This window comes from Camelus ferus, chromosome 17 (genome assembly GCF_009834535.1).
Source record: "Camelus ferus isolate YT-003-E chromosome 17, BCGSAC_Cfer_1.0, whole genome shotgun sequence".
NCBI lineage: Eukaryota > Metazoa > Chordata > Mammalia > Artiodactyla > Camelidae > Camelus > Camelus ferus.
The window spans coordinates 31,724,864-31,746,581 of record NC_045712.1 but is presented as its reverse complement, the minus strand read 5'-3'; the positions used below and the strand labels follow the sequence as shown (position 1 = coordinate 31,746,581).

The 21,718-nt window shown below is 45.8% G+C and overlaps 1 protein-coding gene and 1 pseudogene across 1 annotated transcript in view; one reads left to right on the top strand and one right to left on the bottom strand.

The window, feature by feature from the left end:
• The first annotated feature begins 14,781 nt into the window (after positions 1-14,781).
• LOC116657320 lies at positions 14,782-15,898 on the top strand (annotated as a pseudogene).
• A 4,141-nt stretch (positions 15,899-20,039) lies between these two features.
• CFAP100 (cilia and flagella associated protein 100) overlaps positions 20,040-21,718 on the bottom strand; it is a 37,130-nt gene continuing 35,451 nt past the window's right edge. The window contains exon 16 of the mRNA XM_032459442.1: positions 20,040-21,230. Coding sequence (XP_032315333.1) covers positions 21,117-21,230 — 114 coding nt within the window. The 3' untranslated portion in view covers positions 20,040-21,116. The remainder of the gene's footprint in view (positions 21,231-21,718) is intronic.

The window sequence follows — 21,718 nt, the reverse complement described above, 5'->3', positions numbered from 1 at the left end:
ACCTCCCAGGCTCAAAGCAGGCACCCAAGTCCTCGAACTTGTTTGTACAACTACGTGAAGGAAGCTCACACCACAGAAATGTGTGCTTGAAATGATTTCAGTTAAAAGTGTCGTATGCATTTTTAATCACAGTGAAAATCATGTAGGGATGTAGAACTGATACAACTTACACCATTAACAAACACTGAAAAGATCCCTAGTGAAAAGAGCCATAAAGAAAAGTTCTCATGATCACATGGTCATCGTGTGTGCTTCACATCCATCAAGGCTGTCACAGTAAGAGTCTCAGTAACAAACCCAGAAACAGAGAACCAGCAGCTGGACCAAGTGGTGACAGCTGAAGGGGCCGGCGGGTCACACAGTGATGCGGACGCCACACGGCTTCTTCACTGGTGGCTATGTGACGGCTCCTCAGGAGACCACCCCTGTTTGGGGTAAAACACCCTACGGTATTTTGTATAAAGTGGCAATTCTGAGTAGTGTTTACCATCATAGAAATTACTGGAAAGTCCATCACTTTTCAAAACAACCATATCAATACCACAGCAGAGAAGCTGATAAGACAGACTTCAAACCTTGCTATAGAAGCCAAGACTCACCCAGACCAAGGTCAGCCAGAGTTGTGATGCTCATCGCATTTGTAGGAGTCCACTTGTTATTAAGAGGCACTGTGGGAGGAGTACACCAGTAGCCAGCAAATCTTGGATCCTGTGCATGACCTGGGATGCAGGAGAAACAGTGAGATTTTAAAATTACAATTTTCCACAACACTTAACAAACAGTTGATAAAATAAATAAATTCAGTAAAGTTCAATATGAAACCAATGTACAAAAATCAGTTGCATTCCTATACAGTAATAATAACCTATCAGAAGGAAAATTCAAGGAAACAATCACATTTATGATTGTATCAAAAAGAACAAAATATCCAGGAACAAATTTAACCAAGGATGTGAAAGACCTGTACTCAAAAAAATTTATAGCATTGAAAAAGAAGTTAAAGAAGACACAAATAAACAGGAAAATATTCTGTACTCATGGATTGGAAGAATTACTGGTATTAAATTATTGCTTCTACCCAAAGCTATCAACAAATTCACTGCAACATCAATATAATGTTCAATGATATGCTTCATTGAAATAGAAAGAACAACCCTACTATTATTATAGAACAACTAAGGACCCTGAACAGCCAGAGAAGTTCTGAGAAAGGAGGACACAACCAGAGGCATCTCCCTCCCTAGCATCAAACTGTATCACGGAGCTGTACTAACCACAACAGTGAGGAGCTGGCACAAACACAGACACACGGACCAGAGTAACAGCATAAAGAGCCCAGAGATAAACCCGCATGGCTGTGGTCAGTTAATTCATGAAATTAGGACTAAGGAAATACAAAAGGGGAGGAGCACTCCCCACAATAAACATCGCCAGGAAAATGGGGCACCACGCACCAAAGAACGTCACTGATCTCCATCTCCAATGCACACAAAACTAACTAAAACCCCACAGTTTTCCACATCAACCTCTTTCTGAGGTTCGTCTGAAGACAGAACTCCCCTGAACAGTCAGCTGCACACAGGAAGCTTCTCCCTACTAAGTCTTTTTTTCCTCTTATGGCGCCTTTTCACAGCGATGCCCAAGAAAACTCAGCCCATGTCAGCATGGACACAGCCCCACTGTCTAGAGACAAAGCCCTGACAGTCCTGAAGAGACCAAGCCCCTGTCGGCTGTGCAAGGGGCCAAGTCCATGGGCAAAATGCACCTGTGCCCTGTGGGTCAGAGGTGGATCTGGCGCCCCCTGTGGACCATAAGAAAAGTTCCGGGGACGCTGAGTTCACAAAGCCCAGGGACCTCATCCTGAATGCAGTTCTGCTCTACGAAGTGCCTTTGGAAATCCAAAATGAAAAACAGCCAAATAGCTCACTATGCTGTCTCAAAAACTGGCTAAGGATCAATTAACTAAAAAACGTATAGAATGAAGAGAATATAGACACAAATTTGCAACTGATAGCCAAGTTCACTCAAGATTGCCCATAGACAAATTTAAATGACAAAACTATAAAAATCTTAAAAGGAAAAGGGAGAAAATCTGTAAGACCTTGGGTCTGGTGATGAGTTTTAACTCACAACAACAAATGCCTATCTACAGATCAACACAAAATTAATGACGTGGACTTTATAGAACTATAGAGTCTACTCTGTGAAAGGTCTTATTCATAAAAGCAAAAGAGAAATCACAAACTAGGAGAAAGTATTTGAAAAATGCGCATCTGATAAAGGATTTGTACTCAAGTTATACCAATAAAATCTAGAACAAACAACCCCATTAAAAGTGGGTAAAGATAGAAACAAACATCTGGCTAAAGAAGGTGTACAGATAGAAAATAACCATACAAAACTATATTCAAGATCCTAGGGGAAGACAGGTGCGGCCAACTTTGGAAGACAGTGTGGCAGTTTCTTCCAAAGCCAAACAGTCTCAACTTAGAATCCAAAACAAAATCATCTCTTGAATTTAGACAACCTCTTTGAAAAACTGTTCAAACAAAAACTAACATCAAGTAATGCACAGTAGGTCTATTCATAATGGCTTAGAAACTCAGGTGATCAGTATGTCCTGAATTATTTGAGGCCAAGAGTGCAATAAGTAGATAAGTTTCTGGCAGATAGACAAGTTTCTGGCAGATGTTCTGGGTGGCTTCATCAGGTCAAAACTCAGGATTTGATTCAGGCTGAGAAGTGATAAGGTAGGTCACAATTTCTGAATGGACTCCTGGCTCCATTGGACAGAGCTCTCTTCTCAATACCAACTCCACATTGATTTTCCTTTGACAAGTGAAAGAATCAGTCTGGAGAGGCTACATATGCACTATGTGACCCAATTTATATGAAATTCGGGGAAAGGGAAAACTAAGAGGTGGTAAACAGCTCATGGGGGGGTGAAATATTCCATACAATACTTAGTGATGGACATTTGCCATTATGCATTTGCCTAAACCCATAGGTTTTTATGACCCAACAAGTCAGTTAAGTGATCGAGTAAGCGGTAGTGTCACAGGATGGAATGCAGGATGTAACACAGGCTCTGTGTTAGAAATGTATGAAAACACTCACTGCTACTGCTGGACCTGAAGGGACCGGCCTCAGTAACTGCGGGAATGAACAGACTGTGTAGCCTAAAGGGGAAACATCCTGCACGTAAACAGTGGGATCTGTAAGATCCATCCCACAGGGGCAGGAGCTAAGAACGCTGAAACCACTCATCTGGAGCAGAATCAGAAATGAATTGAATGGGTGGAAGCTGGTGGGAACCAGGATTCTACTGTCTGACTAGGAGTTACAGATAAGTGGGGCGGGGGGTACACTGTCCATACAATAATGGATCAAGTTGGAGGCATCAGTATAAACCCGTCTTCTGGTTCATATGAATACAGACATTTCCACATAGAAATCCTTATAATTAGGAGTGTATACTATTGGGGAGGGGGAAATTTCACTCTCTCTCCCTCTTGACTTCTTGTGGCTGGACTAATAATAAAACTAACATAAGACAGCGCCACAGGAGGAAAAGAAATTTTAATCCCTACACAAAAAAGTCTCATAGAAATGGGAAGTAAGAGGTAGTGAAGACAGGCTGATTTTATACATCTAGAAAACTATAAATATGTTAGGAATTGACAGCCCAAGGAAATGTAGCTTCTGGGTACTCAATGAAGAATCTAAACAGAGTCTGGGCTTGGGGTGGTAAATTAAAGAAGCTACAACTTACATTTATATGTCCCTCTGAACCTTTCATGTGAGACATTTCCTGCTTTTAGGGCGATAGAGCGGGGGTCAGAGTGTCCCTCTTGCTTTGGCCATTTCTAAGTAACTTTAATTTAAAACACTATGTGGTTGTGGCAGATGGATGGGGGATGGTGGTCCCTGAGCAACAACAATACACTGAGGCGGGAACACATGCCCACATTTCCTTGCATTGTCAGCTGAGAACATTTTCCTTCCATATGTAAGTTTTTAATACCATTCTCTAATTAAAGGAATCAGGACTCTTTGAAGAAATGGCTTATACTAGGACTGAGACAGTCAATATATGAGCCAGGATCATCTTGAATCTTGTACCAGAAAGTATGGAAGTACCAGGGTGGAAAAAAACCCAAAATATGGAATGATCTCAAAGGAAACAGGAGCCAATGAGAGAGTTCTCAGTAGCCAAAGGAGGAATAAACTGAGCAACCAAACCTGTAGTGCTGGATTATAACCAAAAGATTAAAATAACTATCCAGATGTCCACAATGGTGAAGTTAAATGATGACTTTTTTTCAAATTTTAATAAATGGGATTGAATAGAAATCTATGCAGAAGAATTCCTAATAATCCATGACATCCATCAAGGAGGTGGAGCTAAAGCCCCCTCCCCTGAAGTGTAGGTTCCACATAGTGACCTCCTTCTGTTTAGGTCAGAAGTAAGAAAAGTCTGAGATCCCACTGCTGGGCATGTATCCAGAGCAACACTCTGATGTGAAAAGACACATGCACCAACTGATTTTTTTTTTTTTTTTTACCACAGTGGGCAACATTTAATTGGGGGGAAAAATTTGTTTTCAACAAGTGGTGCCAGGCAATTGTCTATCCAGTGAATTTTTTTCATTTCCAAGAGAAATGAAATTGGACCCTTCCTTCATACCACTTGCAAAATTAACTCAAGATACAGAAAGAGCTTAAATTTAAAGAGTGGTAAAGTGACAATCAGCCCTCATCTGCTGATTCCACATTTGCAGAATCAGTCACCTTCAGATTAAAAAAATAATAATAATTTGAGAAATTTCCATAAAGAAAAACTTGAATTTGTGGCATGCCAGAAACTATTTAAATAACATTACATTTTCTTCACAATTATTTACATATCATTTACATTGTATTATTTATTATAAGTGATCTAGAGATGATTTTAAGTATACAGGAAGCTGTGCTTAGATTATTTGCAAATACTACACCATGTTATATAATGGACTTGAGCACCGACAGATATTTAGTATCCATGGGGCATCCTGGAACCAATACCTCACAGACAGGGAGGGAAGCTGCATAAACTCTCAAAGAAATAATGGGGATAAGTCACCACGACCTTGGATTTAGCAATTTCTTTAGATCTGATAGCAAACACAAGCAAGGAAAGAAAAAAATAAATTGCCTTTCCTCAAAATTAAAGACTTTGTACATCAAAGATGCTATCCAGAAACTGAAACAACAGCACACAAAATCAAATAAAACATTTGCACATTATATACTTGAAAAAATTTATCAAGAATATATCAAGAACTTTCACAACTCATAAAAAGACAAAACAAATCCATTTTTTAACATGGTAAAGGGACTTAAATGGACCCTTCTCTATATGTAAACAAAAAAAAGTACAGTATATTGTATATATGTATTTACATGCAATATAATTTATATGTGCAGTCAAACAGTAATAATTCTACCTAATAAAATGAAAAAGAAAAACACCAATAAATTTAAAAATTAAATACATTTTTTAAATAGACCCTTCTCCAGACAAGACAAATAGTCGACAAGCACATGAAAAGATGTTAAAAATCAGTCGTGATGGAAATGTAAATGAATACCATAATGCTGTCCCTCCCAAGCACACTGGAAGCCCTACAGTCAGGAAAACTAAAACAACAAATATTGGCAAAAATGTAGAGAAATTGAAACTTTTAAGAATTACTTGAAAAATTGGAAAATGGTGCAGCCCATGTTTCCAGTTTGTCATTTCCTCAAAAAGATAAAAACATACAGTTACCTTATGATTCAACAACTCCACTCCTAGATATAGACCCCAAAACTTAAAAAACAGGTGTTCAAACAAAAAAAGGCACACAAATATTCACAGCAGCACTATGAGCAATGGCCCCAAAGGCAGAACAATTGAAATGTCCATCAAAGGCTAAACAGATAAACAAATACGGTGTATCCATAAACTGCCATGTTATTCTCCCATATAAAGGACTAAAATGGTGCAGCCATGGTGGAGAACCAGACAGGAGTTCCTCAAAACCTTACACATGGGGTTGACGTGTGATCCATCAATGCCACTTCAGGATATATGTTCAAAATTGTTGAAAGCAGGAACTGGAATAGAAATGGGTACACCCATATCCATGGCAGCACTAATCACAACAGCAAAAGGTGGAAACAACTCACCTGTCCATCAGCAGGTGAATGGATAAACTACATGTGGTGCACACACAGTGGGATACTGCACAGCCTTAAAAACTAAGGAAATTATGACACATGCTGCAACGTGAATAAATCTTGACATCACTATGCTAAGTGAAATAAGCCAGACACAGAAGGACAAACATTACAGGATTCCCCTTGTATAAGGCATCCAGAGAAGTCAAATGCGGAGATACAAAGAGTGTCACTGCCAGGGGCTGAGGGGAGTTCGTGTTTACTGGACACAGGGCTTCACTTGGGGAAAATGAGTAAGTTCTGGAGATGGACGGTGAGGCATCTGTACAACAATATGGATTTAGTTAATACATAGAACTGCATAGTTAAATGGTTTAAATGGTAAACGTTATCTTCTGTATTTTTAATGACAATGAAAAATGTGAATGAATCACGAATGATTCAACTTGGATAAAGATTGAAAACATTCGAAGTGAAAGGAGACACACAGAAGAGGCCGCTCGGATCGTACTCATCTTGTGCACTTTAAATCCATTAAGGGATGAAAAAGAGGGAAACTCTCAGTAATAGTTTCAGAAAAAGAAAACTGGCACAGAATGGAAAAAGGATTCCTATAAGTTGGGGCAAAGGGGAAGGCTGAAGTGGGTCTATGGCTGGGGTTACAAGGTGAACCATACAATCTCTTCACTTGGGGTTTATGTGCTGGTTCCCTGGGGGAGTATCCCAGAGTTAGGTAAAACCCACTGGAGTGTTCCATGTGAGGGGGCAAATGTGAGTACTGTGTAATGCTATTTAAAGTATTTTATATGCAACTTTATAACAAAACTTTATAAGAAACTTTGTTAGAAACTGTATTACTTTTGAAAACAACCATGTCAACACCACACCAAAAAAGCAGAGAAGACATCAGATTTCCCTATAGAGGCCCACCCTTAACGTGATCCAGTTCACCCAAAGTGCTGATGCTCGTCGCCCTTGCAGGAGTCCACACGTAACTTAGAGGCACTGTGGGAAGATTAGGAGCCGCTGTGTCTCAGGTGCTGTGGATGACCTGGATGGAGTACAAACAGGGTGACTTCTGATTTCTAGTTTTCCACATCAAACTATTAAAAAAAACTCTTAGAACTAATGAATCATTTCAGTAAAGCTACAAGGTACAAAATCAATACACAAAAATCAGTTGCCTTTCTATACATTAATAATGAAACATCAGAAAGAGACTTTTTTAAAATCCCATTTACAATTGCATCCCAAAAAATACCTAGCAATAAACTAAATCAAGGATGTGAAAGACCTGCACACTGAAAATTCTAAGACACTGAGGAAAGAAACTGAACAGACACAAATAAAGGGAAGGATACCCTCTGCTCATGGACAGAAAGAATTAATGTTGCTAAAATGTCCATTCTACCCACAGCAGTGCTCCAACTCAAAGCAAGCCTCGTCAAATCACTGTGCCCTCCACCAGAAAACAACAGAACGCTGTGAACTGACTACACTTCAATAAAATAAAATGAACTTCAGTGGCATTTTTTCACAGAAACAGAACAAACATTCCTAACCTTCACGTGGAAACACAAAGGACCCTGAACAGCCAAAGAGATTCTACAAAAGGGGAATAGGCTGGAGGCATCTCCCTCCCTGACTTCACAGTTACAAAATTACAAAAGCACAGTCACCAAAACTTTGTGGAATTGGCACAACAGGGACATGGACCAGAGAGAGTCTGCAAACAAACCTACGGGGATGTGGTCAGTCAATTCACAAGAAAGGAGCCAGGAACCTGCACCGGGGGAATGACAGTCCCCTCGATGAATGATGCTGGGAAAACTGGACACCACAAGGCAAAGGGCACAGCACATTGTCTGCACAACACACAGAATCTGTAAAACCCACAGCTTCCCACATCCAGCCATTCCTCCCCCGGGGCCTCTGAGGAGGGCTTCCCCTCAGCCGTCAGCCCCTCACGGGAAGCTTCTCCTCACTTTCCCTCACTTTTCCTTCCTCCTCACCTTCCCTCAGTGCAGCACCTCCTGGTGGGTCCTGAGGAGACTGGGCTCCTGTCAGCGGGGACCTAACCCCCTGTTGTCCCGAAGCCCTGGCAGGTCCAGAGGAGATGCAGCCCCAGGCAGCTGCGCAGGACGCCAGATCCTCGGGCAGAGCGCACGCCCGGTCCCGCCGCAGGTGGGGGAGGCGGGCTCCGGGCCCGGCCAGCCAATGGGGAAGCGCGGGCCCAGCCGCCCTCACTGCCAGTGGAGGCCCCGCCCTGACAGCGGCTCTGCTCAGTCCTTTAAACTGGAAATTCAAACTGAAATAGAGCCAAATATCCGTAAATTCCCCCAGATACTTAGAAACAATCAATTGGAAGCCATATGGAATGAAGTGAATGGGGACACAAACTTTAAACCTTACACTCTTGTTTACTGAGCTTTCATGGTAACCTGCCATAAATGACTTCCTCCCTCCCCGAGGACTCGCTTTTGTTTTTAGCTGAAGGTGTATTTAAGGTGATGCTTCTGGCCATTTCAGGGAGAGACTCAGTTTTCCTGGGTGTCTCCCCTGTATACAGGAGTATGCAAGTTATTAAACCTGTTTGTTCTTCTCCTGGTAATCTGTCTTATTAGGGGCTGGGAGGTTGCATCCCAGAACCTAGAAGGATAGAGGGAAAGCTGGTTTTCCTCCCATAGACACGCAATGGAATTCTTCTCAGCAATAGATATTACACCATCAGCCCAGGGAAAGACACGGGTAAGTCTTACTAGTGATGCAGGACAACAGGTGTGGGGCATGAGGAGGGCCGTGTCCCAGGTCTCACTTGAGCCCCTGGGACATCTCCTGCCAAGTGTGGGTCCTTGGCTTCGCGCAGGAAAGAGTTCAAGAGTGAGCCACAGTTGAGCGAAGGTACATTTATTCAGAGAGATACATTGAAAGGCAAGAGAAAGGCCATGAGGTGTGGGGCTTTGGTGCTCAGATTAAAATAGGTACACATTCCATAGACAGAATGAGGGCCCTCTCCGAAGAGAGAGAGGGGGGGGGTAGCCGCAAGGTGCCATGTTGCTGGTTTTTATGGGCTTGGTGGCTTCATATGCTAACCAGTGGAAGGACCAGTCTAAGGGGAAGGGGCTGGGATTCCCAGGAAGTTGGCCATTTCCCACCCTTTGACCTTTTGTGGCTAGCCTTGGGACGGCCATGGTGCCTGTGGGTGTGTTAATATATTACAATGGGCGTATCATGAAGCTCAGGATCTGTTGGAAGTTAAATCTCTCATCATCCTGAGCCTCAAGGCCTCCTGGGGGTTGAGTCTTCCACCGTGTTGACGTTAACTGCTGTGGCCTTCCTGGAGAGGCTGTGCCCGCCCCTCCCTGTCCCACTTGCATGTTACTAAGGGAAAGAATCCAGTCCGAGGAGGCTGCACACGGTAGGACCCTATTTACGACAATTATGGAAAAGGCAAAACTACGCACGTGAGCAGATCATGGGGTGGGGTCGGGGGGTGAAGTGTTCCATGTGAAACTTCAGCTGGTGTCACTATAAGTATGTCTAAGCCCACACCTTTGCACAGCCCAAAGGTCAATCGTAATCTATTCAAATTTAGCTGTTTAGGGTGTAGCAGCATCACAGGATGGAACATACAGGGTGACAGAATCTAACTGTATTAGAAATGGGTGTAAAAACTCAGTCGGTAGTGGGGCAAAGGGTGCTGACCTAAGTGAACTTTGGAAATGTACAGAATCATTCTGCAAAGGCAGAATGGACCAGTGTTAACCTGTGGGCTTTGTATCATAGAGTTCTTTCCGGGGTGTAGTGGCTAACGATTCTGAAACCACTATGAATGGAACCTGGAAAAGAGAAATGAGTTGATAAAGGGCAGGTGGTGGGAGCCAGGCTCCTCGCTGTGGGAATGGCAAGTCAGAGATGAGCAAGGGGAGGGCCTTGGCCCTCATACTCCTGGATCTGAGTTTCCTAGGTGGATGGCGTGGGGAGTGGACTGGCCAGGGGAAGGCACAGCTCTTTGCCCTGGGAAGGCCCTGCAGATGTAGGAACCTCACACCCCTTTCTTCCCCCCATACCTGCTGGAAACACCCAGACCTGTGAAATCAGCCAATGCAGCTTTTCAGACATCCTCACCCAGAGGCAGCTAAGGGGACATGAGGGTCTTGCATCACCGCCAAGCTGTCCCAGAATCCAGGCCCTGGAGGGTGGAGCCAGGACGGGGTACCTTGATCTGTGACCAGCAGGTCAGAGCAAGGAAGAAGACCAGTTCTGAGGGCAAGGGTCTCCTGAAGACTGTGAGCCCAGTGCCCTGATGGGTCCATTCCCTATGGGAACCTGGGCGGGGCCTACAGTGGTTCTGTTTTCCACCTGAGCCCCTTGGATGAAGCCAGGGCAGAACTGGACTCAGGGACTTCCTGGTGGTGTTTCAAACTCTGACAAAGTGGCTTTATAAAGGAATAGGAGATTGAAGCTGATCACCTGACAGCCAATCCTCTCTGGTCTGAGCTGCTTCCATCAGGACCACAGTCCCCTGCATGGAGTCTGCTGTAACCCACCAGCCCCCACCTGGGCTCTCCCCTTCCTCCCTGGACCCCTCTCCCAGCCCAGATGCACCTGTCTAGGCACTGCATCCCCCTCTCACCTTGGGGATAACATGTCTGCTGTAACCCACCAGCCCCAACCTGGCCTCTCCTCTTCTTCCCTGGACCCCTCTCCCAGCCCAGATACATCTGTCTAGCCACTTTATCCCCCTCTCACCTTGAGGCTGACAGGCCCCTCACAGGGCTGTGATCCTGCCACTCCCCACACCCCAGGAGGCAGCCCCGCCTTCCCTGGTTGCTGAGCTGAGACACCAGGGGCTTCCCAGTCCCCCACTTTCCTTGTGCCCTGGTGACTGTCAGCTTTTCCTCCCAAAATCCCAGGTGGTGTTTTGCAGAAATTGACAACCAATCTAAAATTCATGTGGAAAAGGCAAGGAGCTCAGAATAGACCAAGGAATCCTGAAAAAGAAGAACAAATTTGGAGGTATGGAAAACCAGGCAGAATCCCATAGTTGGCATAAAGCCACTTTAAGCTGAAGACACCTGAGATTTAATAGATGCAGAAGAAAGCCTTCTTGGCACTCCCCTTATCTGAATAAAAGCAGAAACTTCTGAGGAATGACTACAGCTATCAGTTACCTCATCAGAGCGGCTTCTGTTCCCAGGAGAGAGACCAAGAGCCAACCTACCATAAATGCCTTTGGTGGGATGTTCTAGGACCCGGAAGAAGAAGCATAGATCACTCATCCATGCACAGACACAGATTTTGTGTGCAGACATAATAACATGGGTACAGGTCCATGTAGACAACAGATTATGCTGCCATCAAGCCATCAGTCACTGCAGCAGGCCCCTCCCAAAGGTGCGCCCTGAGGGGATTTTAGGATAAAACAAACAAACAAACAAACAAAAACAAAACAGGATACTGACCCTAGACTGTTAAAGTGCATATCAAAGGAATAATTTCAGTGAGCCCAGATTCTTGAATCTTCCCATACACAGAAAAACACTAAAATTCTTAACCTGAGATGTATGTTTTTCATTATTAGCAATAGTGTTTTGATGTTTGAATACTTTTTTTTTTTTTCAGCGAATCTCTTACATCACCTGGCTCCTCCCTTACCTCTTTGGAACAGTTCCTCAGAGCTACACGAGGAGCTGTTTCCAGGCTATCGTCCTCAGCCATATCCCCAAATAAAACATAATTCCCAACTTCTAGGTTGTGCTTTCTTTCATTAGACACCTACAAACATGAGAATATCGAACGGGGCCTGGGGCTCCTTTCCAACACTTCCCAAACATGGTTCCACAGAGCACACAAGTGGAGAAGTATCGCCATCTGGACCATAATCAGCTTTCATTAACAATAAGAAGTGAGCCTCTCGCGCCTTTCCAGAGCTACGTCTTCCTCAGCCAGCATCCCGGCCCCTACCTTACTTCTGTATTGCCCTGTCCCTTGTGCTCACATTCCAGAGCTAGCACAAGACAGAAAAAGACAGCAGTACTGAGTCACTCACACTTTTCTTAAATTGAAATATAGTCCATCTACAATGTTTTGTCACTCTTGGGGCACAGCGTAATAGTTCAGTCATACATATACACACATATATTCCTTTTCATATTCTTTCCCATGATAGGTGACTGCAGGATATTGAATACAGCTCCCTGTGCTCTACAGTAGAACCTTGTTTTTTCATATATAATAGTTAGTATCTGCAAATCTCGAACTCCCAATTTATCCCTTTCCACCCCCTTTCCCCCACTTCATTTCTGTAAGTTTGTCTTCTATGTCTGTGTCTGTTTTTGTTTTGTAAGTAAGTTCATTTGTCTTTTTAAAAAATATTCCACATATAAGTGATATCATGTGGAATTTTTCTTTCTCTTTCTGACCCACTTCACTTACAATGATAATCTCCAGCTCCATCCCTGTTGCTGCAAATGGCATTATTGTATTTTGTTTGTGGCTGAGTAGTATCTCATTGTATAAATGTACCACAACTTCTTTAACAGCCGTCTGTTGATGGACATTTAGGTTGTTTCCATGTCTTGGCTATTGTAAATAGTGCTGTTAAGAACGCTGGTGTGCAGGTGTCTTTTCAAGTTAAAGTTGTCTCTGGATATGTGCCCAGGAGTCATTCACACTTATTGGTGCCTGTAATGCCTGGGCCTGTGTTAGGCAATGGGCAGCCAGAGTCAAATTTTAGATAATTTGTACAATAAAGGGGCAGGTAGTTTATATGATAAAGTAGACTATTGCTGCTACTTAACATTGTCTTCCCAAATCTAAGGTGACTCAAAGGTAAATAAGGAAACAAGTGGATGCTTTGGGAATGGAAGCAGAGAGCAAAGTGATATCTTTCTGTTGCTGTCTCTTCTTTCAAGTCAATAATTTCACTTTATAGGTGAGGAAATTGAAGCCAGAGAGAAGAAAATCTGCATGTAAGGTCCAAATCAGTGCGTTGAGATCTGATTTGGACCTGAGACTAGCCCATTGCCATCAGCAACTAGAAAGACGACCAAACATATGAAGCAAATGTTCTCAGAAACTGCACAGCAGGCAGAAAGGACTGTGACCCTTGAGGGGAGAGATATAAAATGGTCCTGCTGTGATGGTTTACATAGGCCCGCAAATTCCTTGATCATTTCTTCAAGAGGGAGAGCCTAATTCCTCTACCCTTGAGTGTGGGCTGCATTTGGAGTTTTGTATTTAGCAAACAAAAGCTCACATGACATAGCCAGAAATAGAAAGGAAAATGCTATATGATATCGCTTATATGTGGAATCTGGAAAAGGGGGGGGGGGAGGGACACAAATGAACTTAATGACAAAACAGAAACAGGCTCACAGACATACACACAGAACAAACTTATGGTTACCAGGGGGTAAACGGGGTGGGAAGGGATAAATCAGGAGTTCAAAATCTGCACTTCTTGGGGAGTGATGGAAATGTTAGCTATCTTGACTGTAGTGGTGGTTTCGTGGGTGTGCACATCTATCAAAATTCATCAGACTGTACATTTGAAATATGTGTAGTTTGCTGTACAGGAACCATAGCACAGTCAAGGTGTTAAAAACTAAAAATAAAATAAATATTAAAAAGCATGTGATGTTTGAACTTTGGAGAACAGGTCTAAGGCACAAGATATGCCTCCTTGCTGTCTCTCTCAGTTCACAGACTCTGGGGGATGCCTGGAGCCACACGCTGTGAGCACACTCAAGCAAACGCATGCAGGGAACCAGGAGGAACTGCCTTCCACCAGCAATAATGTACCAGGCAAAGGAGTAACACTCACCTTAGAGGCAGATCCTCCAGCACCAGATGATAATGATGACGATGACCTGGCTGCAACTTCATAAGAGGTCATGGGTCAGAATCACCCAGCTAACCCCCTCCTGGATACTGAACCCACAGAAACTGTGAGAGAACATAAGTGTTTGCTAAGTTGATAAACTGCATGGTAATTTGCTATGCAGCATTACATAATTCATACAAATTTTGGTACCCATAGCAGTGGGCTATTATAACTTAAAAACCTAAAATGTGAGAGTGGCTTTGATATCAGGCAGCGGGAGAAAGCGAAAAGGATTTCAGAAGCGTTAGTGAAAGCTTGACTTGGTGTGAACATACTATTAATAGAAGTCCATATTTTGAGGAGGCTGTTGTTGAGGACCTAAAGGAGAGTATCAAAAATTCTGACTACAAACTAGAGGAAAGAGGACCTTTGTTACGCAGTGTCAGAAAGTTTAGTAACACTGTTCCTACAGTAAGGTGGAAAGTTCAAAATGAGCCCAAGCATTGGGTGAACTAGCTAAGATTTCCAGAAAGTACTGAGTGTCTCCTAGTTGCTTCTTCCTTGCTGCTTAAACTAAATGGCAAAAAGGAGAGAGAGAGCTAAAAGAAGGACTATTGAACAAAGGGGGGGCCAGGGGATGTTTGGGGAATTCTCTGTCTCTCCAGATAACATAAAATGCTAAAAATTTAGAAATGGACTATAAGCACTTCTCTCCAAGAACCACCTTGTAGGGGAGCCCTCCTGGGAGCAAGATGAGTTCACAGGTTGACACCTCACTGCAGAGCTCGGGGTCAGCACTGGCTAAGCCCCGGGTGGTTGTGGCTCCTTACTCGTGTCGAAGCAATTTGTCCCTCTGATTATACGGAATCCTATGAGGGTGGTTGTGAGGATTGTCCCACTCTATATGAATATGCCCAGGAATTTTTGAATCATCTTACAAACCATTTCATAGATTTGGAAACTGAAACTGAATGGTTTGCACAGACAGTGAATGGCTGTGTTACAACAGATGATGCTTTGCAAGAACACGGGGAAGTCATGTATCAACAGGCCATGTCTGTCTCAAATCCTCTTACATGAGAGCTAGCAATTGGCAACATCCGGAGAGTGGCCGTTTCCACCAATTGCTACTTTAAAGATACCAGAATTAATATGAAGTTAAGGAACAAGCTGCAAAAAGAATGAGGTAACTCGACTGTACTCTTTTGTACTCTTCCTGGTAGAACTTTATCTTAACCTGGAGATCAAGGGAGCAAATGGACCAGGTTATGAGGCTGGTCTTCTTCAGGCTGCCTTCAGGGGTTGTTGGGTGTTCTTTTTTCTAACCCTCTGCACAACAACTTAAATTGTGCAGTGCTGTTACTGAAGTTGACAGGGTCAGTTTGGAAGATGCTGGAAGGAAAAAGGAAAGACTGGCATGCAAGAAACTGAAAATGCCATCCTAGATGCAAATGGCCAGAGAGAGAAATCAGACACTCATGAAGCTTGCAGAACGCTGGTCGGGTAACTGGGGTGGAGCCCATGCACCTCAGCAGAGAAGCGGCACCTGAAGGTGAGACTATGCTATGCGTGAAGCGATGTTCTGCACATCTGGTGGCTCTCCTTTCCCTGCAGTTCATCCAGCTTGTCGGGAGAAATACTGAGAATGACTTGAAAGAGAAGACTTTTTTCCAGATTATGAAGAAAATGGAACAGATTTATCAGGGGCTGGTGATCCACACTTGGGTGATACTGATGATGAGATGGACTCAGAGATCGAAGAAACTTATGAACAGCTTGGCTTGGCATCAGAGCACAAGCAAAAACAGTAAAGCTAAATTTCAGCATATCAGTTTCATAAAGCTATTTAGCTTGTGGTGACTTAACAGAACACAGGAAAGCAAGAACATGTGTTACTCTCATACCAAGTCAAGGATGTTGAGTTATGTTGCTAATGCACACAACTTTAATTTTGTTTAACAGTATCTCCCCAAATAACCTTTATTACCTCCCCCTGAAAAAAGAACTCTAAACAAAGATGAAATGCAGGGCATGGTCAGGAAAACGTTTGAGTGGAAAGTCCTTTGTTAAGACAGCATACATATCAGAGTGGTGCCTTACAAAACACAGTCAGACAGAAAGCTCCTTTCACATAAGGAGTCCTAAGTAGCTAGTGAATATTTGTAAAGACTGTAGACTGTCAAGTTGATTTTAAAAACACATGCAATTCTGATTTTTTTCACAGCTATATGACTTCAGGACTTTTCATACAACAGGAAAGGCACAGGGAACATCAAAATGTCAAAATACCAGACTCGGTTGCGCCACGTTCATACCCCTGCCCCTCCCTCGAGCGGAACCCAATTACTCTGATCTAAGTTTCAGGAGGAAGCTGCATTGAGAAAAACACAAAGACTGATTACAACCAACTAGGCCCAAGACTACAGAGGATCTGACTTCCAGGCGACCTTGAGCCTTATTACACGCTCACTGTGATATAATAGCATGCTAACTGACACACCCAGCAGCACCGGGACAGTTGACAATTGCCATGACAACAACCCAAAACCCACACAAGGAGTGAAAAGGAGTTGCATCAGTGTCGAGTCCAACCACATCCCTGTTAAGTTACAAATACTCCTCCCACTCTTTCCAATCTCCACCCACCCAACCCTGAACAGACCCCAAGCTGTGCCCCTTCGCTTCAACCCTCCTATATATATTTGGTGTCTGCAACCGAATTGGGCTGAGAAGCTGATCTGCGAGCTGGGTTACCACTTTGCCAGTCTCTGGCCACTGAGTAAAGCTTGTGCTGCTCCTGTCTCAGCACCTGTCTCATTATTGGCTGCATGAACCTGATCAGAGAAAGAACCTCCCCGGCTGAGGCAGGTCCTGGCCCCCACTAGGACCAAGGCACAGGTCCAGTCAACCAGTTCAGTAACAAACTGGAGGGAGAAGCAAGAGGGTGCCAGGCTGGAAAGGCCTTCCCACCCAGCAGAAGGGCTCTCAAGCCCTGGGGCTGGCAGGGAAGTCACAGAGGTTCAAAGATTAGGCTGGACAGAAACCTGGGGTTGAGACGCAAATGCCTCTGGCACCAGGTGGCCATCACTGACATGAGACCCCGGATGCCAGGGGAAAGGACTCAAGGCCCAACAGGAGCACACAGAGACAGTCTAGCCAGCAACTGGGGGAGTCCCCCAGCCTCAGTCTGCCCTGTGGAAACTGGGGACCGGCCCATGGCAAACGATTTGCCCAGACCACTGCAGGCCCGTGCTCCCACGTCCCGGTTTCCCACCTTCGAGGGAAAAAACGAGAGCAGGAAATGGTGGCGCCAGATTGGCCACCAACCAGGTAACAAACTACAGGCTCGGAAAAGACGCCTCCGCTACCAATGAACCAGGTTGGAATAGTGTGGTCCCTGGCTGCCTGGAAAACTCTGGGCATTGCAGTACAAGGCAGCGCTGAGGATTCTGGGTGCTATAGTCCAAGGATGGGGGCATGCCAAGGATTGTGGGTATGTAGCCCCCAGATGGGCGGGCACGCCGAGGATTCTGGGTACGTATTCCCTGGATGGGCGGGCATGCCAAGGATTCTGGATGCTGTAGTACCAGGAAAAGGGACGCTGAGGATTCTGGGTGCTGTAGTACCAGGAAAAGGGAGGCCGAGGATTCTGGGTGCTGTAGTTGAGGGGGGACACTGAGCATTCTGGGTGTGTAGTCCCTGGATGGGCGGGCACGCTGGGAATTCTGGGTCCTGTAGTCCCAGGAAGGGGGTGGGCGATACTGGGACTATACCAAGTGTCCTGCGTGCTGTAGTACCAGGATGGGCCACAGTGGGGAGCAGGTAACCTACCTAGACCTCTGGGTACTGCATCCCCAGGATGGGGCTGGGGCACCGAGGACTCTGGGTAGTGTAGTCCCAGGCCATGCATGGGATTCTGGGTGTTGCGCTCCCGGGCCCCTGGAAGCACTTTAGTCACCGGCCCTGTTTCCTGTCTGTTGCGCTGAGAAGCAGGACTCCTGACTCCTCTCTCCTGCGTGCTTTTCCTGCGGGGAAGGAGGGCTGTGCGAGGCTGACCCCGTGGCTGCGTGGGCGAGGCCTGGTGGGGTGGGAAGCGCTTGCAGGCCTCAGGCCCAGTATTTCTGCTGGGGCGGGGACAAGACGCCAAGAGCACACCAGGGAAAGGCGATGGGGTTGGCCACCACCGAGGGCCCCAGGTCAGAGGGCCACCCAGGCTCTATGTCCCCTGGCGGGGTGGAGGTGTGCAGCTGGGGAAGTCAGCGCTTGCGTTTTCTAGGACTGCTGAGGAACTGAGGCCCCTAGTGTGTTGCAGTAGCAGCTTCGCCTCAGGTGGGGGCGGAGGGTCCATTTGAAACCGGAAGTGGGCAGGGCACAGCCATTCAAGGAATGCCACAGCAATTAACATCAAAATGGCGCCTATCCCTCTTTGGAGACGGCCCACATTCTCTCTATGGAATGTGTACCTACTTTTAATCTGAGCACCCAACCCCCACACCTCATGGCCTTTCTCTTGCCTTTCAGTGTATCTCTCTGGATAAATCTACCTTCACTCAACTGTGGCTCGCTCTTGAATTCTTTCCTGCGTGAAGCCAAGGACCCACACTTGGCGGGGCACGTCCCAGGGGCTCAGCCGAAGCCTGGGACACAGCCCTTCTCATGCCCCACATCCCTTTTTCCTGCATCACATTGGCTACAGGTGGAGTGGACTAGGGCCAGAGCAATACCAGAGGGAGAGGGCGTTTACATCCCTGAGACCTGGGGACTGGATACGATTCAGCTTCCCTCTGGCTCTGAGGCTGCACATTTTGTTGTGGGACAAGGGGTTGTAACAGAGCAGGACACTACGGGGTGTTCTGGGGACAGATCCCCCCCCTCCCACACCCTCTGCTTTCCCTCCTCTCGGAAGTACCCAGATAATAGTGTCTGATGAACGTTCCTGAGTTATTTTAGAGATGCTGAAACCCCCAGGAAGTGGGAGAAGTAAACTACTTGATGACCATGAACATGTAGCCACCAGACCTACTGGCACCCAAAGAGTGATAATATTAACCCCTGTGACACAGCCCTGTTACCTGACCATCAACAAATCAGAATTGTGCACGAGCTGATCACAAACCCTGGGACTCCTCTCAAAAAAAAAAAAAAAGAGAGACAGCCCAATCAAAAAATGGGCAGAAGACCTAAATAGACATTTCTCTAAAGAAGACTTACAGATGGCCAACAGACACATGAAAAAATGCTCAATATCGCTAATACCAGAGAAACGCAAATCAAAACCACAATGAGGTATCACCTTACACCAGTCAGAATGGCCGTCATTCAAAAGTCCACAAACAATAATTGCTAGGGAGGATGTGCAGAAAAGGGAACTCTGCTACACTGCTGATGGGAAGGTAGTTTGGTGCAGCCACTGTGGAGGACTGTATGGAGGACCCTCAAAAAACTAAAAATAGATTTACCCTATGATCCAGCAATCCCACTCCTGGGCATATATCCAGAGGGAACTCTACTTAGAAAAGATACATGCACCCCAGTGTTCATAGCAGCACTATTTACAAGACATGGAAGCAACCTAAGTGTTCATTTACAGATGACTGGATAAAGAAGTTGTGGTATATTTATATAATGGAATACTACTCTGCCATAAATAAAAATGAAATAATGCCATTTGCTGCAACATGGATGGACCTAGAGATTATCATACTCAGTGAAGTCGGACAGAGAAAGACAAATATCATATGGTGTCACTTATATGTGGAACCAAAAAAAAAAATGATACAAACCAAAACCAAACTCATTTTCTTTACTGACATAGAAAACAAACTATGGTTACCAAAGGGGAAATGGCAGGGAGGGATAAATTAGGGGTTGGGGATTAACACACACACATTACTATATTTAAAATAGATAACAAGTTTCTACTGTACAGCACAGGGAACTATATTCAATTTCTTGCAATAGCACATAATGGAAAAGAATCTGAAAAGGAAATATATATATGTATGTATACAAAGAACTGAATCACTTTGCTGGACACCTGAAACTAACATTGTAAATCAACTACACATCAATGAAAGTTTTGATTTTTTTTTAATGTGACAATACTGTAGAATAAGAGAAACATACTGCATCAAACTGGAAACCCAGAGGAAATGGTGATTTCTCAGTAAGAGCACACATTAACACAATGGACCCTAAAATAACATTACGCAAGCAGGCCTATGTGCCACCCAGGGACCTCTCCCCTAAGGGTTCTCCTCTCAGAGTTCTGGGTGTCCCTTCCTGGGGGAAAGACACAGGGACAGGGCTGTTCCGCAGATCCCCTGAGGTCCAGCCCCACCTGGTGTCCTCCTGTTCCCCAGCCATTCTCGCCCAGTGAGGACGCCATGCCAGATGGAGTCTCGGACTCTGTGCACGCACTGTGGGTTCTTCAACAACCACTCTTCCCACCTCCACTCTGCCACCCAGCCTCCACACCCCACCACTCACTCAACACCGTTCAGCTGTGCCTCCTGTGTGCACGTGACCACCACTGTTGACAGACGATGTGTGCAAAGGACCAGCCTCTCATAGACACTCTTTCTGAACAATCCGACTCCCACGCTTCAGAAGCACGTTCTCTAACACGTTCACTCCGGCACACTCACGGTCTGCAATTAATACTCCGCAGACACGTGTTCTGCTCCATTCGACTTACAGTTCTCACTCACCGTCTCTGAGCTACTCAAACATCCTCCCAAGAAGATGGAACTGGGGCCTGGCTGGAAGTGGGGCAGATTCCGACCTCACCTGGGGTAGAGATGTGATCTGTGCCCAGCTGGCTTTCGTCTCAGCAGCTGTTTGCGGGAAGGCCCACGGTGGCCCACCCCTCGGCGTCTGCTGGGCTCGAATGACCCATGGAAGGCTGATACACGGAGACTGGGCTCCTCCTTAGACAGGCTTCATGGCAGCGGGGAGACAGGGAGTTTATTTCACGAGCGAAGGCACAAGCAGTACGATGGGTGGGGGCGAAGCGATGGCCCGACCGGGGCCTATCTCTGCATCCCCACGGTCTGCCCTTCCAGGCAGCTGGGCTGGCAGCTGCAGGCTAAGTGAAGAAATACAGCTGCTCCTCCTCCTCCTTGTCCATCAGCCCGTGCTCAGACTTCTCCGCACTTCTCAGGGCGGGTGGCCGGGAGCGGCTCACCAGTCTCCTGCCTCTCTGCCAAAGGCGAGCCCGGTGAGCCTGCGCTCTGCTCTGGACACCCTGCCCCGAGCGTGCTGGGAGGCCGGGACTGGTGCTGTGGGGCCCCGTGAACCATCCCAGCCTCTCTGGTCACTCCTGCTCAGGCCGGGGCTGGGGCCAGAGCTGCGGTGCAGTGCTGGGGCATGTGTCTGTCAGGCCCGTAGAGCCTGCTCCTGGGTGCTGGCCCTGCACGAGTGTGTGTGAGGCAGGGGTGGCGCCTGGGAACACAGAAGGGGAACGTCAGGGCCCATCTCTCACCGTGGGGGTTATGGGGAGGAACCTGCAGTGTCCTTATTTGTCCTCTGCGCCTGTGTTCAGGCTCAGGCCTGCCAGGGGCCAGCAGACAAGTTGTGGAGTGGAGGCTTCAGGACACAGCAGTCAGGGGTCCCCTAGTGAGGGCAGTGAGCTTGCCCTGGGGTCTGCCTGGAGTGTAGGTGGGACTCGGGGGGGTGGGCTGACCCGCT